Source organism: Numenius arquata, chromosome 7 (genome assembly GCF_964106895.1).
Source record: "Numenius arquata chromosome 7, bNumArq3.hap1.1, whole genome shotgun sequence".
Classification (NCBI taxonomy): domain Eukaryota; kingdom Metazoa; phylum Chordata; class Aves; order Charadriiformes; family Scolopacidae; genus Numenius; species Numenius arquata.
The window spans coordinates 41,005,755-41,024,747 of record NC_133582.1 but is presented as its reverse complement, the minus strand read 5'-3'; the positions used below and the strand labels follow the sequence as shown (position 1 = coordinate 41,024,747).

General features: G+C 36.8%; 1 protein-coding gene across 3 annotated transcripts in view; it reads right to left on the bottom strand.

Annotated features, from left to right (window-relative positions):
• Positions 1–18,993, bottom strand: part of ULK4 (unc-51 like kinase 4) — a 226,361-nt gene that overhangs the window by 57,288 nt on the left and 150,080 nt on the right. For all 3 annotated transcript variants that reach the window (XM_074150384.1, XM_074150383.1, XM_074150382.1), the window contains exons 32-34: positions 13,977–14,143; positions 8,890–8,988; positions 486–671 (exon numbers count right to left, since the gene is read on the bottom strand). In XM_074150384.1, the coding sequence (XP_074006485.1) occupies positions 486–671; positions 8,890–8,988; positions 13,977–14,143 (452 nt within the window). The remainder of the gene's footprint in view (positions 1–485; positions 672–8,889; positions 8,989–13,976; positions 14,144–18,993) is intronic.

Genomic DNA, 18,993 nt, shown 5'->3' with positions numbered 1-18,993 from the left:
GAATTCAGCAGATGTGGTGCCTATCACTCAGTGAGAATGAGAAGTCAACAGTCTACGCTCAAACCTATTTCAAGTCCAAAATGTCATTTTATTTACCGTGAAATCAAGCACTGTGTTTCTGAACAGCTGTTTAATGCTACAAGGTTAGTTCTTTCAGAAGGCATTGTTCCAATACTTCATAAAGCTGAAGTATTAAACAAATACATACATAACGAGTTATTTAAAGAGCTGAACAGCTAACAGCAAGAAGAGAAATCCAACAATCATTTCCTAAGAGGTTTTACGTGTAGAATGCTATCTTCTCCAGAGAAGTTAACTGAAATTCAAAGACATGAAGTTTAACTTCATATATTTTCTTTTCAAAATTCTTTTATACTTTTTTTTTTTTTTTTTTTTACTTTAAGGGGGGAAAAAAAACCAGCCAAAATTATCCAATGATATAAAAGAAATACATGGACTTTTAAAATATTTAGGAGCTGACTCACCAGTCTCTTTATAATTCTCAACAAAAGCTTCAGTTGTCGTATATCTTTCTTGGACCTCAGCACTTCAGCAAAGCTGTCCATGTTTTCGGGAGACATACTCTCCTGACTGCTCCCTCCATACAGCTGAACCAGCAACGACAAGCACTGTGAGGCACTCTCAAATATTTCAGTATCTTCACTGGGAAGCTAAAAATGAACAAACAAAAATCAAATTCCAATTTCAGAAAAATTGCTTATCACTGCAGATCTGGAAGAGCATTAACATTTGCATTGTACCAGGAAAGAATCATTTCTAATTGAATGACTCAAAATTCCATTAAACTAAGCTTAATAAAGTGATGAAATTATAATTAAAATAGATCTGTTCTTAAGCTGCAATATAACAACATCTCCCCTATGATTCTATCAAATAGCCTTTCTATAGTGGCACCATAAAAGTACTGAAAATGTTGCTCCCAACTCTGTTATTTTCAGACAGTATATTTTGCTTTAAATAGGAGTAGTAATAGCAGAAAGCATCATTATAGCCATGATCTTCTACATAATGCACACCATAAAACTTCATTTAATTATTTCTAAATCAAGTCTATGGCTTCTGGTTGAGGTAGAGTACAGGCTACCTAGCTATTTAATGGATTTTAGGTTGTCACAAGGAGGCACATTTTGCAGATTTTAAATATTTTCCTGCAGCTTTTCTGCACTCCTTCAAAGAGCAGACACTGGAACAGGCCCTAGCAATGGGATGGAAAAACTCTTTCCCGGGAAACAAAATTATGGAAAAGATTTGGGGGCACGGCTAATAATCAACTTTAAATGAGCTTCAGGTAGTATGAGACTGCTATTGAAATGACTTCTACTTTCTTGAAAGTACAATCTGGAAATAATGAGTAGAGATATTAAATTAGGCTTGTATTTGGCAATGTTGGAATGACGACAGGAACGCAATGCCTAGTTTTAGTGCAAACAGTAGGTGAAAGTTAGTGAAAAAAATCATAGATGTTTCTTGGGAACAGGCAAGAGGACAAAAGATTGGAAAACAGCAGCAAAAGACTGAAGGAACTCAGCATCTAAAGCATATCAAGGGAGGGTTAAAGGGCACTTGATCATATTCTTTTGGTTACATGTGAGAAAAAACAGGTGGAGAATAGGCTAACTCCTTTACCTGAAAAAGGACTGGTAAGAGACAATGGCTCAAAACTTTATCTAAAGCAATTCAGGTTAGAAGGGAGATAATACTTTGATTTCTTTCTTTAATAAGAGTGATTAATCACTAAAACAACTTCCTTTGAGCAGAGAGATATAAATTGCCAGTGATGGAGATTATCACAACAATAACTTTTTCTTCTAAAAAAAGAACCATAACAAAACTCTTCACTATAATGAGAAATTAATTTAGGAAAGTCCTATGTCTTGTGTTACATAAGATCCTAGACCAAACAATTACAATAGCCTTTTCTGGCCTTACAGTCTGAGCTGAACAAAAAATACCAGTGTGGTCTTAATAAGGTATAGAAGCGTAAAAGCATCTAATCAGTCCTACTCAGTTTTTTAATTCAAAAAATATTTTTTATATACAGAGAGGCTAGATTAAAGCACAGTTAACAGACTATCCTTACTGACAATAAAAAGGAAACAATTTCTATAATTTGTCCAACCATGTATATAATATGCCCAATCATTTCAATACTGATTATTTATTTAATCTGCAGTGTGAACTTCCCAAGCTTTTTCATTTTAAGCAAAACCCATACAGTTACTCTGAGCAATCTGGGAACATATCATCAGACACATATTCCTTAAATATTCAAGAAGCAATTCCCCAGGGATCTGCATGCAAATGCAATCCTGTTTTCCATTAGCTTCATAGAGGTGGCTGTTTAAAACATACTGAACTAAGATGTAAGCTCTGAATACATAGCCCCCAGACATATCACATTCTATTTGACCTAATGCTATGCAAGTGACAGGACCACAGCAGCTATTTCTTCCACAGTTTTGCTGTATGGTTTTTCTTCATTCCAATAGAAACACCACCTACTCGATTGTTTCCTTTCCAACATCCAGAATTACCTAATATCGTCAACATAAGTAGCAAGGGTAAAAAGGAGGAAAAGCTACAAATAGTAACAAGCTTTATAGTTCCATTTATATCTTCAATCCTTATCAAGTAAAAGAAAAGATAATCCACTGATCTCACTGCGGGCTTTGATTGACTTGTGTTTCCTTCACTAAAAAAAAATGCTGTTAGATAAAGGAAGGAAAAATAAAACTACTTTGACATCTCTCTTTTATCCCTTTTAAAAGCAGCACTCTAACTTACAGTTTGTTACTAGATCAGTGTAGAAAGGTGTATCAACCACTCCCTCAAGTAAATCACAGTACAAGAGCTATATTCAATTTTCAAGTGTTGTTTGTGGGCTAACCGAAAATAAAAGATCAGTGAACAAAATCTGACAGTTATGTCCTTGCCCTGGTATTTCAGTGGAGGCCAGTTCCATGGCTCCATACGCACAAAATCCCACGTGTAATCAGTAATCACAACAGCCATACTTGGAAGCGAGACCGTTCCAAAGGTCTTTTTCTGAGATATTCACTAAACATCAGAGCAGTGGAAAAGCATCAGTCTCTGCAGAGGACTGCCCCTACAACAACCTTGTGTGAAGAAATACATAAAGCACCACGTCTTCTGCAGTCCTTCCTGACACCAGGAGAGTACATGACTTCCAAGGAAGCATATGAGCAACTCCAGTCTGTTAGCATTAATCCCAAGGAAGGCTGTCTTCAATAGGAGTCCTCAGATGGTGAGACAGTGCAACAGTTTGCCCTAGGTGAGGAGGAGCTGGGCTTGGGACAAATGTCTCCTCCTGGCATGCCCAGCCTTTTATCAATGCTGCTGTTGCTCTTTGTTTCTCAACAAGAGGAAAAAAAGACCCTGAATCTCTCCATCCAACATGTTTTGGCATCAGATAGGCTTGCTCTTCACAGGATATCAAGCTGTCAGTGACCATCCTCCAAATCTAGCCACCAGTATCACTCCAGGGTTCACAGTACTTGCTAGCCACGACATCATCCTACTCAATTCACAAATGCCAGTGAAGTCCTTCATCACCTGTTGTTCTTCAGGCTCTTCTGCCCCTCTCCTTCACCAGAGTCTGAGCTTCAGTGCTATCTAGAGTTTGGGGAGCAAGTTGCTGGCATCCCTGAAAATTGCAGGGTAGAACAATACCAGCATAGGTCTTAGATGAATAGGAAAACAAGCTGGGAATTGGAAAGACCGTATTTATTCTGGAGGGGATGAGAATCATTGGTCTACATTCTAAACCATCAATAATTAAGGTGGAAAAGGAACTCTCAGCTATGTACTTTAAGTATGTCTGCATCAGCATTTTTCTCTACTCTCACCATTTTGCTGTTTCACTACTGACAGGTAGTGATTTAGATGTCACAAGCAGTAACTTGGTAACGTGAAATTTAACAATGGCTGCCAGTCAGTGTTAGCACTTTTATTAATGGCTATGAAGAGTAGAAGATCTGAAGAAAATTATTGGTATGAACAAAAGCAATAACTGAAAATATAATAATTATCTGTAAACATAGAAAAACCAATAAATGAAAATTCAGTTTTCAATTAAATAGTATTTCATGTCTAAGAAGAACAGCAAAGCTAGAGTCATGTTGCCCGACAATGAATATAGATGGACAGTTCACCTCTTAATCAGCAGAAAAAGCGTTCTATTTTTCTAATCATAACAATTCTATTTGATATGAAGAATTATATTTCAAGTCTTTGAAATGCATCTATAGTTCTTCATGACAGCAGCTACTTAAGTTTTTGTTCTTTCAGAGGAGAAACCCATGAAAAACTAGAGTTCTAACTCCTTAAGAAAATATCTGCCCCTTAATATTTCATAATTACATGAAAAAACTCTAGTGGCCTTTCATTTCTTTTTGCTTTATCAGTCTTAGAGAGGATTATGGATTCAGCCCTTCAGCAAGGTAGAAACATTAGTACTCCTTCTCCATGCAGCTCTTAATATTCTGGGCTAGCTTGAAGAAAATCCAATACCTTAAAATAAATTACTGAACAGCTAAGTCATAATTTTTGCCATTCTCTAACTCAGAACTGTAGATGTATTTTTCATTTCAAAATTTTAAAATAATGCCTCATGACAAGACTTTTGCGCAATGAAGATTGTATATTATTTTTTACTTATTTTTTATGGCCATGTTATAACCTCAGGTAAACAGGCTCATAACATAAAATTCTACTTCCTTTCTAGATAGAACCTGTTCAGTGTATTTTAATGTTAATGTGGCAAAGAGCAGGAAGTTTGTTGTTATTGCACACCTATATTTGTGCAGTCCGTTGTCAAAAAATGCCTTCATTTCAAACTGAGTTGCAGCGTGTTCATGAATTGCAAACCATTGCAAGAAATGTGTGATCATTTGAGCTGAAGTGGCAGTTTTCACACCGTTGGAGTTGTTACAGCATCTAATTTTAGAGCTACAATGAAACTGCCTGGATTACCCGTCGGGGACACTATTTCAGTGCATTAATGAGGTTATACACAAAGAGAGTTTATTACGATAAGAGATAGATGTTCATTAGATCAGTAATGCGATTATAGAATGCGCTGTAAAGGAAGCACCATTGGGAACTATAGGGAAGATGATTTTGCAAACATTAAACAAAATGTAAAAGCAAAACATCATTATTAAATTTGCTAACTTTACTATGCCATTCTTACTAGTAAATACACACAGTTTTAAATGAAAAAACAAAATATTATATTTTGGTTTAGGGCCAAATTGTCATCCTCCTACCGAAGGGAAAATATTTTTTAAAAACTCATATATTTTCAGTTTATTTTAATCTAGCCTAATTGCTGAGAAACTAAATCCCCATTCTGAAATTCTGTGCTTGTGACAATATATTCTTATTTCCTCTGGTGCGTTTTTGTTTGTGTGTGGGTTTTTTTGTTTGGTTGGTTGATTTTTTTGGTGGTGTTGGTTTTTTGGTGGTTTTTTGTTTGTTTGTTTTTAGGATACCTCTGCAAATGAGAATTCTTCAAATATAATTCTCAGATAACATTTCAAATACAATGACAGTAATACTTTATACAATACAGGAAATAAACATGTCTTTCCACTCTGACCACAGAACTGTATGTATTCCTAAGAAATGGGAAATAAAAATCCACAGCCTACAGGGTTATCATTCTTCTGCAGTCATTTTCATTATTCATTGGCAAATACCTTCACGTGCTTTGAAAGCAAAGTTAGGGTCCTGCCTTAGAGCCAGTGCAATGCAGAGACAGAAAGGACCTAGAGGAGATCATCTCATTCACCCACGTGCACTGAGGCTTCATATTTGTCCTCTCCATGATTGCACATGATAACATGTAATTACTGTCTTTCAACAGGAATATACAGAGCACAGTAATCAACTGCAAATTTTACTAGTTGTACTGTAAGGAAAAAGCCTACCACCAGTAGACAAAAAAAGTTCTCTCCCAGAAGTCTGGTAGGCTACAGAAAAGACTGGAAGATATACACCTAGGATCTACAGAGAAATGAAACTCCTCTTTATAGGTACTGGCAATGTTTCTGAAAGTTTCTAAAAAGTTTCTAAAAATCCACGCTGAAGTGATTTTAAGAGTAAGTAAACAATCTTTTTTTCCATTATGTGGTACATCAAAAAGTAGGAGGTATTTTATATCTTCTATAATTGCTGCAAGTTTCAGTATAATAATCAAATTACATTTATGTGCAAGCAGAGAAACATTATACAAAAACGCTAAGTGTAATTAATTTTTAAACACAAGCTGCCAAGCAGAAGACTAAATGCTCAATTTATTTTCCTCTTATTGACCAATTAAGGTCAGATTGATCATGGGATTAAACATTGAATTCTCCATATTTGCAGTGTTTTCTGCATGACAGAATTTGCAATTATATCTTCTTTCGCGTTCTTAAAAACTCTGAAGTTTCATTTACATGCAATCTAGGTTTCCTACAATTGCTTTGCTATGCCCGAAGTGATAGGCTAAATCACAATTACAGTAGGGAAAAATTGATTCTATGTTTTTGATATTTTCAAGTTTAACTCATATTGATTTTTGAAGGATTATTAAGAGAGATGAACATGTAGAACTTGAGGAAAATAAATAAATAGAAAAGTCAATGGGGCATGGAATAATCATCTACTTGAGGGATATACATATCAATGAGGGAAAGCAATTATTCAGAGTGACCTAAGAAACTATAAATAAGGTAAGATAGGTAGAAATAGCAAACCAGAGAAAATAATTTTAACTCGGTATCTTAAAGTGAAGGTTAGTTCAGAACTTTATTTTCTGGAGATAACGGAAATCTTAAGTCCACAAAGAACCGAATGCCTCAAAACAGCAACAAATGATTATGTAGACACACAGCTCAATGAATACAGAGAACTACCCTTGGCAGCTCCACAGAACTTAAGCTTAGGTACTCTTAAGTCTTTTTGAGGGGTAGGGAGCATATACATCTTGAGAGACCCACTAGACTTCACAAAGAATCTAGTCCTATTTAAAGAGATTAGAGCATAAAACATTTCAAACAAGTAGATCCTAAATGTTAAAATTATTACTCCATTGTTCAAACTCTTCCAACCTTAATAGGAAATTAATTTTATAGGAAATATAGGAAATAGTCTAATACAGCAAAAGGTAAAGGATATAAAATTTAACAAACCTAGCTGAAACAACTTTCATATATCCAGTCAAACACTTGTATGTAAAGAACAAAACATACACATTACAAGAGAAAATCCCTCACGTTTACAAATTCTTTAACAAAATTCAAAACCAAACCCAAACAAACAAAAGCAGCAGCACCAATGGTCTTTACTCTTTACCTGTATATTAAAATCAGCAGATTTTAAATAAGCATTTTAAACGTATCAGAATCTGTAGAAATATAGAACAAAGCAAAACAGCGTTATTTTGCAGCCACGCTTCTGATACAAGGGCAAGTCATAATCTAATCAGTACATGCTAACTATACAATTATCCTATCCTTTAATTAAAAACTTATAAAAGACTTACAGGTGGTATAGGCTGAGTACAGCCTGGCCTCTAATTTTCTGTTCTTTAGAGAGTTAATGGGATTTAAATTTATAACTAGTTTCACTTTAAAGGAACATTTGCACCTTTTCATGTCTTACTATTTATCATATATAGTGATTTTAAAAAATTAGTAGAAAATAAATTTAAAGAATTGATAAAGATGAAATATTATATAGTTGAAATTCAGTCATTGTGTTTTAGATCATTCAGTGAACACTTCCAAAAAGCCTTTGCCAATAGCTGGTTAAAATAAATCCATCAAAGTAGGACTTAGCAAAAAGTAACATGTCAAAAATTAATAACAAAGGAATCACACTCTTCCCCAAAATAGAAGATGACAGACAGTGCTAAAGATAGTAAAAGAGTCACAGGTATTCATATCATAATGCATCTGAAAGCCTATATTTAAATGAAGAAAAAAAAAACCAACAAAAATATCTGAGGCTGGAAGAGAACTGAATCTGAAATGCCTCTAAGTGAAATAACCTGGAAAGGACAGTGTGATATGCCACAGGGTAATTTTCTCCCATACCATTCTAATGGCTTTATGTTGAATAAAAGGCCGAGGCAGGCTCTAAAAACCCTGTCCGGCTCAAGAAGCATTCCTTTACTACGCGCTATTGCACACAGAGCCAAGACAAATCTCTGGCACAGTATGATGGAGGTTGAGCTGATGGGATGCATCAGGGCCACAATATAGCGCTCTGTGAAGATTTCAGTGGAGCATTGTGACATCTAGTAAACCCTGGAAAAGACTGACTTTAAACAGGCAGACTTCAGATCACCAGGGACCATTCCCACTTGTAAATTCCTCAGGATCATGTTAAAATAAAATTAAACCCTCGAGAAAAACTCAGAAGACTCAAAACCAAGAAAATGATATTAAAAGTCATCACTCACTGCAAACTAATTTTAAGTTTACTGACTTTTCTAATGGTAGCAGTACTTCTTGTTTCAAAATTTGAATACCATCCTTTCCATATGCAGTGATCACTAGTCCAAAGGGCTAGCCCTTCTAAAGGGCTAAAAATTTGGCTATACATATGCATTCCAACTGAGAATGTACAGCCTGTCCCTTGTCCCACTTCTATGCCTGAAACACACTTACTCTGATGTCACTTATTACCTGCAAGTCACTATGACCAATAGTTTCTTTAAAATTGTTAGTCCTTCCTTCATACCAGGTGGGAGCTCATAAACAATGAAAAACCAGCAAACAGTTCTCAGATGTTGAATTCAGTTGAATAATTCCAACTTCAGCAACATTCCAAAAGGCTTACAAACAAGCAAATTCTCACCAGTTGAATAAGCAGGCTTATTAGGTCCGTCAGGGGTTTATTGACAAGCAGAAGGTCTTCAGCAGCCTGCGTGTCCCCTCCTGTGCCACATTTCTGTGCCTTAATAAGATGAGAAAAAAATAAAAAGCAGCCTTGGCGACTGTTCTGTTATGAGAAACAAATTAGGTCCATTAGCTGGTTGAAGTTTGAACGGAAGTTTGAAGGAGACTTGTATGCTCTTTCCTAGTTAAGTATTCCTGTGCTCCCAACGAGCAGCTACACTCCCTGTGTCTGTAACAACAAGCACAAAGCAAAAGGGACTCATGCTGTCATGCCCATTCTGCACAGGCTGAATATATGGACCTACGTGACATTTCTTCAGCAAATGCTATAAACCGCATACACAAAAGATAGCTCTAAAGCAATAAATGTTTTATGTATTTGTATTTTCTTTTAACATGACATGCATATTTTAACATTAAAGTTCAACTATTTTTTTTTCATCAGGAACAATTTTAAGTGCCACACAAAGCAAGAAAAACAGGGTGACAAAGTTAGGATTCTCAGCGATAATGTCCAATTTTTACCCTGACTCACTTTGTATCCTGAACTATTCATAATGTATTATAATAACTTATTTTATAAATAGGAATAATAAAATCCTTAAGTGACCAAAGTCTGTGATATCACAGAACCACAGAATTGTAGGGGTTGGAAGGGACCTTTGGAGATCATCTAGTCAAACCTCCCTGCCAAAGCAGGTCCACCTAGAGCAGGCTGGACAGGAAAGCGTCCAGGTGGGTTTGTTATTCAACTGGAGTTGAATGGAGTTATCCAACTCCAGAGAAGGAGACTCCACACCCTCTCTGGGCAGCCTGTTCCAGTGCTCTGTCACCCTCAAAGTAAAGAAGTTTTTCCGCATTTTCAGATGGCACTTCCTGTGTTCCAGCATGCGTCCACTGCCCCTTGTCCTGTCACAACTGAGAAGAGCCTGACCCCATCCCTTTGACACCTGCCCTTTAGATATTTATAAGCATTGATGAGGTTCCCTCTCAGTCTTCTCTTCTCCAGGCTAAACAGACCCAGGTCTCTCAACCTTTCCTCATAAGAGAGATGCTCTGTTCCCCTGATCATCTTCGCAGCCCTTTGCTGTACCCTCTCCAGCAGTTCCCTGATTTTCTTGAACTGGGGGGCCTAGAACTGGACTCAGTACTCCAGATGCGGCCTCACCAGGGCAGAGTAGAGGGGGAAGATGACCTCCCTCAACTTGCTGGCCACGCTCTTTTTAATGCACCCCAGGAGATCATTGGCCTTCTGGGCCACCAGGGCACATTGCTGGCTCATGGTTATCTTCTGGTCCACCAGGACTCCAAGATCTCTCTCCACAGAGCTGCTCTCCTGCAGGTCAACCCCTAACCTGCACTGGTGCATGGGGTTATTCCACCCCAGGTGCAGGACCCTAAAGTTGCCCTTGTTGAATTTCATCAGCTTCCTCACCACCCCCCTCTTCAGCCTGTCCAGGTCTTGCTGAATGGTGGCACAGCCTTCTGGTGTGTCAGCCACTCCTCCCAGTTTTATATCACCAGAAAACTTGCTGAGGGCACACTCTATCCCCTCATCCGGGTTGTTGATGAATATATTGAACAAGACTGGACCCAGTACTGACCCCTGGGAATATGATCTGTTACTACTTGTAATTCTGATCATTGCCATCCCCCCTCATCAAAACACACTGCCATCTTAGACAGTGCTATTTATGATCCATCCCTGCCCCAGGACACCAGAAAGGTCTGCTTGCAAGATTTTTCATTTAACTTCATTATCTTGCAGCAGCTTTAGACCATGACCTTATACAATTGAGCTGCTAGAGGAAAAAGTAAACATTTTGTCTAAAAAAACACCACATTTAAAAATCCTTTTGTATTGTGTTTCATTTAAAGCTCAATCCTAAAACCATCATCCAAGTGTAATACCTGAGGATTTTTGTTGGGTTAAGTGAACACAGGAGCAAGTCCCCTGAGACAAGAGACATACTGCTGAAGCTCCACTGTTGATACTGATGAGTTGAAAGGATAATACCTTTCTCTGGAAAGAATTTTGAAACAAAAGAGATCTGAAGAGCTATTTCTCCAGGTAATAAGACACGTTGGTACATCCCTCACTGGGACTCACCACAAAGAGCTGGAATGCTGAAGTCCAAAAAGTGCACAGTGCAGAGAAGACAACAAAAATTGAGTATTTATATTAATCAAGAAAGGGAAGTAAGCCACCTTCACTTCAGCAGAATTTAGAACAGCTTCTCCTGGTTAGTGCTTGGATGAGAAGACAGACATTTTCCATCAGGGAATGTTTGACTACTTTCTTTAACTTTTATCTATTTAGTGTCTTTGGAAAAAGAATTATCAATATCACTGAAGGAATTATGCTTTTGAGATATATATATATACACATATATCTCTAAAGGTGTATTGGGTTTGCATGGCAAGATTTTGGAAGCGAGGGGGGACTGCAGGGGTGGCTTCTGTGAGAGAATGTTAGAAGCTTCCCCCATCTCCAATAAAGTCAATGCCAGCCAGCTCCAAGACAGACCTGCCATTGGCCAAGGCTGAGCACATCAGCGACGGTGGTAGTGACTCTGGGATAACGTATTTAATAAGAGGAAAAAAAAAAAAAAACTGCTGCGTGACAGCAGCCAGAGGAGAGGAGTGAGAATATGTGAGAGAAACATCTCTGCAGACACCAAGGTCAGTGCAGAAGGAGAGGAAGGAGGTGCTCCAGGCACCAGAGCAGAGATTCCCCTGGAGCCCATGGTGAAGACCACTGCAGCCCATGGAATTTAACAGTGGAGCAGATATCCACCTGCAGCGCACAGAGAGCAAACTCTTGAATGAAGCTGGATACAATTATCAGCACCATTCAGCATAAAGTACTGAAATGCAAAGGAAAGCTGATGTCATGTTTTGCCTATGTCAGTGGATAAGGTTATCACTTTACATATAAAAAGGATTCAAGTGAAGGTAGTACCATCTGTAAAAGTCAACTTAAGCCTCAAAAATGGGTAATATGAGGAAACTTGATTCTCTATTTCAAGTTCTGTTTTAGAAGGTATCTTATTCAGAAGATACCTATAAAAACAGTTCAAGAATATTTGTTATTTGTTAGATAGTGAAATATTATGCAGATGCACAGTAAATAGCAGTCACCAACTAATGGCCATTATTCAATAGGGCATGTGTATTGAGGCAGCTGTAGAACCCACAGGGGCCACGTGATGAGTACTGTCAAGACAAGTATGCCAAGGCAAGTAAAATCACCATAAAATTAGTTTTATAGGGATAGAGGGCAGAGCTATGCTTCAAAACTCGATTTTCCAGCTGCTTCTTTTTACCCATTAGCCTTCCAGAGCAAAGCAGATTACATTGACTACAGAAGGGACAAAACTGGAGCTGGAGTTTTAGTGCATCAATCAAGTTGATGGGTTAATGTAAAGCCCCCCTTTATCAGGGAATGCAGTGACAGGACAAGAGGTAATGGTTTTAAGTTGAAAGAGGGAGATTTAGATTAGATACTAGAAAGAAATTCTTTACTGTGAGTGTGGTGAGACACTGGAACAGGTTGCCCAGAGAAGTGGAGGATGCCACATCCCTGGTCTCATCGTCTCACGGCAGGGGGGTTGGAACTCAAGGATCTTTAATGCCCCTTCCAACTCTAACCATTCTATGATTCTAATTTGGCTTTGAATGTATAGATTTGATTTTATATCTAAATAAAAATGATCAGTTTCACTAATATTACCAATCCCTGTGCAAGATCCCCTCTCTTCATATGTGTCATGCAGTATAATTGGCCTGACCACTCTTGCATGGAGCGTAAGTAGAGAATTTAGCTCTCCACGATTACATGGAAGGCTGCCAACATGACAATCAGCAATTAGTCTACAAAATTTGAAATGCATTACTGAACCTGCTATTAAAGGACTCGAAAAAGACAAGGTATTATACCACCAGTTCTAAATTAAGTTTCTTCCAAAAATTAAAAAAACCCGAATCAACACCTCTCAGTGAAATATCTGGTTGATAACACAACTGATTATGTAAATGTGTGTAGAAAAAAAAGCTCAATTTTCAACAGCCACTTCATACATTAAACCTTCTTTAAAAGAAACAAACAAAACAACAGAAACAGGAAAAAAAAAAACAAACCCAAACAAAACACAGAGGAAGACCTTTTCAGAATAAAGAAGCCATATCCCGAAATTCAATGCAACCTGGCTGCAATCTTGAATCTCTGTCCTCCGGACATATTGGACCTAACAGGCTTTGTTTTTCAGTGGATAATCTCAAGAACATCAAAAATCTAACGTGAAGAGTAAGTGCTGTTGCTTGCAGCCTAAATACAGAAGTTACTTCCAGTTGACTTAGAAATTTGGCAGCTCACTTTAAAACAACACAAATATTGGTAGCTTTACATCACGTCTAAAAAAATACTAATGCTTTTTCTTGATTCATTTTTAAGAGTGTTATGTGCAATTTCTTTGCATAGTATTTTTTGTGCTCCATTTTTAGGGAGGAGGAAGTCTTCACTGGAGGAGGAAGTCCTACCAATGCCATGATCTGCAGTGGTTCAAACAAACTTGAAGACCAATTGATTAGCATAAGAGAGGAAATACTTTCTTCATCACACATGCAGAGGTCACATATGTTTTTCAAGCACAGTAATCATGTGTGATTTATATTAAAAAAGATACAGTTTCTCACGGAGTAATCTTTTTCTTTTAAAATGAATGGAAGAAAAATGCTTTGAACTATCATTGAGCAAACATTGAATTAAGCTTTTTATGGAGTACAGAAATAAAAGAACAAGCTAGAATCTGTGTTTCCAGCGTATAGTGAGGCTAGTATGGATAGTCTAGCCAAGCAAGTACATAAAACAGTGTTAAGCAGTTGAAAATGCATGCTTTTCTCTTTCCACCAAACTAAAAATTCAATAAAAACACAATAGTAGGAATTTCACTATTAGTTATTAGATTATTTATTGGTTTTCAATACCAGGAAGTTATCTGAAAAATTGTTTAAGATGGTGATGACTCTAGGAAATAAATTCCATACCTGTAAAGTTTGGCGCACAATGTTTGCTGTATACATCAGTATGCAGTGCAAAATGTCAAGCAAGGACAGAAGCAGTGCATTTGCTGTCTTGGTGCTGCTTTTATCATCTGCCTCCAAGTACAGAGCCATAGTTTCTATTAGGAGATTACAGATGTGATGAGCCAGTCCTACATAGAAAGCGAGACACACAAAAAAAAAAAAAGCAACAGACTATCAGGAAAAGAACAATGTGGAAGGTAGCCCAGTTAAAAATAACAGATTAGCATAAAAACAAATTTCACATACATTATGAATATTTATTAAATTTCCTCTTTTTCTCCACTTTTATAATTACCTCTTCTTCTGTTTGGAGCAGCTCATAAAGAGACCTAAAGTGATACAATCAAATTTGCTAACTGCATGGAAAATTATGTAACATTCATTAAATAAAGACATACTTTGAATCCTAAACTTTTCTGTAGCATGCCGGTACACAAGTGTCTGTCACAACACACCTGGTCACAAAAATTAAGCAATTTCTCCAGGCTGTTACAAAATGACACATGAAGGTCAAAGCCTGAAGTTTTCTTTCGTATCTGGCCTGCCAATTACAACCTTCCCTATAGGCTTTAATTGTAGAATTGAACAGTGTTATGCTTAACATAAAATATATTCAGAAGAGCATTACAAATGAAATACCGAATACGATACTATAAATGCTATTAAGATTCATTTGACTGGTGGTAGTAAAAGTTTCCTGAAAATATCTTCTCTTGAAGCTTTTTTTCAGCTTCTTTGGAATTTAATAACATCAGCTCCTGTAGCTTGCTTAACCCACAAATCAATTCACATATCAGAAAAAATATAATCCATTTCAAGACAACACTGATTCAATTCAGAATCTTTCTTACTTTCAAATATACAGTGACCAAGTTCATTACATTTGATCTTAATCTTTTTCTTTCAGAGTTCCATAAGGAATGAAAGATACTTCGTTCCTCACCAAGAACACTATTATGTTTGTAAACTATCTCCTTTTAAACCGGCAATTAGTCATACTGTGTCTTAGGTGTATACATGTAGTAACACAGTAGTTTATTAGTACATTAGCTTCTAGTTCCCATGACTGTAAAAAATGACTAAAGGATTTCACTGATTTTACTGAAGTAAAAAGACTCCTTTTATAAGCTCTCCTTTAAAAAGTAATTGCATATATTTTTACAAACATCAGTACAAGATTAAAGTGAGACACTGTAGAAGACAATATGTAATTACACCATTCCGCTTTTGAGAGTTGTCAAATCTGTGGGGTGTTGAACTATTTTTGCCTTGAAAGCTGCCCCATCAATTAACTAAACTGCCATGAAATATTTTCCTCCTCTATTCATCATCCTTAATACTTTCCTCAGGAAATTAAATACAAAAAACATTCATTTAGAATACAGTTATGGGTCAGTATTATTAAGACTTGCACTCTTCTTATATCTCCCATCTTTTTGTGTTTTCTATGATTACTAGCATTATTCTTCCACAACAGTTTGATTGATGGAGTACAGCTCAGGCTAAGCTTTGAATTTCCTGGGTTTTTTGTCTGCATAAAACAAATTCTCAAAATTATATCAGTCTGATCTTGCACATTTAATTTCCTTCTCCTTTTTTAAAGTACAGTGTCTGCTGCAGTTCTGAACATTTCATACAAAAACGAGATAGCATGCAGCAACGTTTAAGTGATGTCACTGATACCCACCAAGAAGAAAAAAAACAGACATAATTGTATGTCTACCCGATACAAAACTTGTGGTTATTCTGTGCCTTTTTTCACCAGGCTAAATTAGAATAATCCTAAGAAAACAGTCCAGTAAGAGTTGGTCCCTATCAAAGTGAGGTCTGCAAAATTGCCTGCAGGGATATGTCCAAGTACACTCTGTTTTTCCCTCTATACGACCACAAAACCCACAGCCACATCAAAATGAATGAGTCGCCCCTATTACTTCTAGATGGCTTACATATAACCCTTAAGACAGTGACTTGGACCACAACACCGAGAAGGCCACTTTCAAATGAAGGCACTGTATGGGTCATCATCGAGGATTTTTTTAGGCAGTAGTCCCCTCTGCATTTATTTATAGCACAAAGCAGGGAATGACTAGTAGTGAAAGAAACAAGAGGATCCATGACTCTGATCTGCAATCCTTTTCCTTCCAACTTTGAAGAGAACCACTTGTTTATTTGCTTGACTGTACCACCCTGAGTCTCACAACTGCCTCACTCCTGCTGTTCAGTGAACGGGGAGGTGAACTGAATGCTCAACCTCCCTGCCCATCAAGACACGAATAATATAATCACCTAGATTTTATTCCTTGAAGTATTTACATACTAAGGGTATGCGTATTAGCAAGCCTACCAGAATATTTACATTTAGTTAGTTAATAAAGCCATGAGAATTAGAGGACTTTATGCAGGTAGATACATGATCACTCAGAGCTATACGTACAAAGACACGCATGTTCAATTTGCAAATTTGGCAGGGGGGAAAAAGGCTTTCCCTGGACTTAAAATACTTTTGGAAAATTTAACACATCAAAACTTTATTATAAAGACAAAAGAAAATAAAACACTGGTGCAAAGTGTTCCCTCACACACTGCATGATTCATACAGAAACCTGATAAACACTTGGTTCCACAGATAAAAAAACAAAACAGACTGACCTCTTGCCAAGTAAATAAAGTTCCAGACATGCTCTTTAAAATACTTTACTGTGTCACAACAAAATGAAAATCAGAGGCCACAATTGTAGACATGTAAATATACTCCTTGCTTACACCACAAGACAAAATACACATTCTTTGCTCTCAGAAGGGAAAGTTGGGAAGCTGGTATAATTTAGAGTGACCATGACAAAATTAAATAGAAAATTAATAGCCTTGGCCATTGGTACTGTAACCAATTTACTCAAAAGGTAGCTATGAAGTTCAAGGCCCATATGTCTCAGCATTCCAAAAATTGAATCCCACACCAGATAGTCCAAAAAAAAATCTGGAAAAAAGGAAACTGTATTCATAATTCAGTAAATCATACTAGAAAAACTGCATATGGACGTCTAAGTTTCAGAAGATACATTGAAGATTTACTGCCAGATTTTACTAGTAATTCAATAACCACATGCTTCTTCATTTCCAATAATGCCTAAACCAATATTTATCTTTAAAAACTAAAATATATTCCTGAGACATATTTAACAGACATGAGTTTCGTATGCAGTAATTCTCAACTGTTCATTAGAAAGTAAGATAGGCTCTGATTCAAAAGGCGGATCCCATGGACTCCTGAACTTTGAAGTTGCAGATCTGAATCTTAATTCTGTATCATAGCGGAGAGCTAAACCCAATTAAATCAAGGAAGATCATTCTACTGAAAACAGCAACATATTTTTAAGTATTCTAGTACCTCTAAGTATGTTGGTAACAGTCCACTTAGTCAAAAGTGTTAGTGACAGTTTACATGGGTTAACGTAACGCATCATAATTTCTTTCATCTGGGCATTTCATATTAAAAGAGTTAAGAAAAAAACTTATTAATTAACTTATAGGTTTTTAGGTGTTTTGTTACTCTATTAGTTTGCAAATTTCAGCAAACAATATGACATCATATCATTTATAGCTAGTTACAGTTTAGATTTACTACGACACTTCATAGTGCATTAATCACGCTTTACATTTAATTTGTAAAAGTAGGATCTTCAAAACACCAAGCCTCAGTGCAGCTCTCTGCTATTCAATTATTGCAGAAAAGTAAGGCAAAACTTGGATTTTGTATTAAAATTGTCATGTTTATAAATTAACACAACTGGAATTAAGCAAAGAACCTGTTCTAATTGCAGTCCAATTAGAATTATGTATTAAATAATAACTCATAACATGTATTAAAAGGATTGCATCCAAAATCGCCAGCCGCAGTTTTATATCATTTGACAAACCCAGTGTTCACAGCAGAGTACTCCTCCTGCCCAGAGACCCCTGTAATGAACTGAACACATCGCTGATAGTGCTTTATGAATGTGGACTGTGATGACTATGCTTGTGTTTTACAAATCTTTTCAAAAGATAAAAGGAGTCTTTTGGCCCATGATACAGCTAATCGGACAGAATGTGCTGTGATACCTTCTGGAATGAAAGCTGAGAAGAGGTATTTTATTTGCACCTATTAGCAAGATGGATAAAGGAAAAGAAATCTTCACTTCCAAATCATAGGAAACATCAAAGGACAGCCTAGGAAGCAATCTTCTAGGCAATCCTTTCATGCCTACCAGCAATTACAGCGTTCAACAGACCTGTCTGCTTCCAGCCGAAGAAAACGTTAGAGCAGGTGCACTCGCTCCGAACAATGCCACCGCGCAGCCAAGCAGCCAGAAGCAAAACCCTCAGCCCCGCAAAAAGGCTTCTCTTTGTTCCTTTCTACACGTTGCTCTCTGGAGAGCTGTTTTTCCCATTTGTATCACACCTACACAACTGACTCCCCAGGGATATTACCCAATATATATTTGCTAGACTTTTTCTTCCTTCTTTTACTCACAGAGTGGACCTTCTTGGGTTTTTTGATTTTTAAATTTTTTTTAAATGACTCAAAATAGTACCCTATTGGGAACTAGAAAAGATACCGCCAGACTAACTTGAAAACATATTACATAATCTTTTTAATGTTAATGATAAAAACTTAAAAATACTGCTAAGACGACAGGAGTGTAGTTTGAGATTCTTTTGCACAGAAATTAGCTCCTCAGTACTTGAGCATTTAAGACAATCCATCATGTCATAAATATTCTTCATAAAACCTTATTTACCTACATAAACCTGGGGCTTAATTTGCATTCTTTGCATCACGGCCCTGCTACTCAAGGTTTACTCTTTTGAATAACTGAAAATGGGCAACACAAAGCAAATGGTGTCTTTAGGGTAAAGGCATTTTTAAAAGCATCTTGTGAATTTTATTGATTTCTTTTATTATTTGTTACTGTTTATGTTTTAAGAACTATTTGTA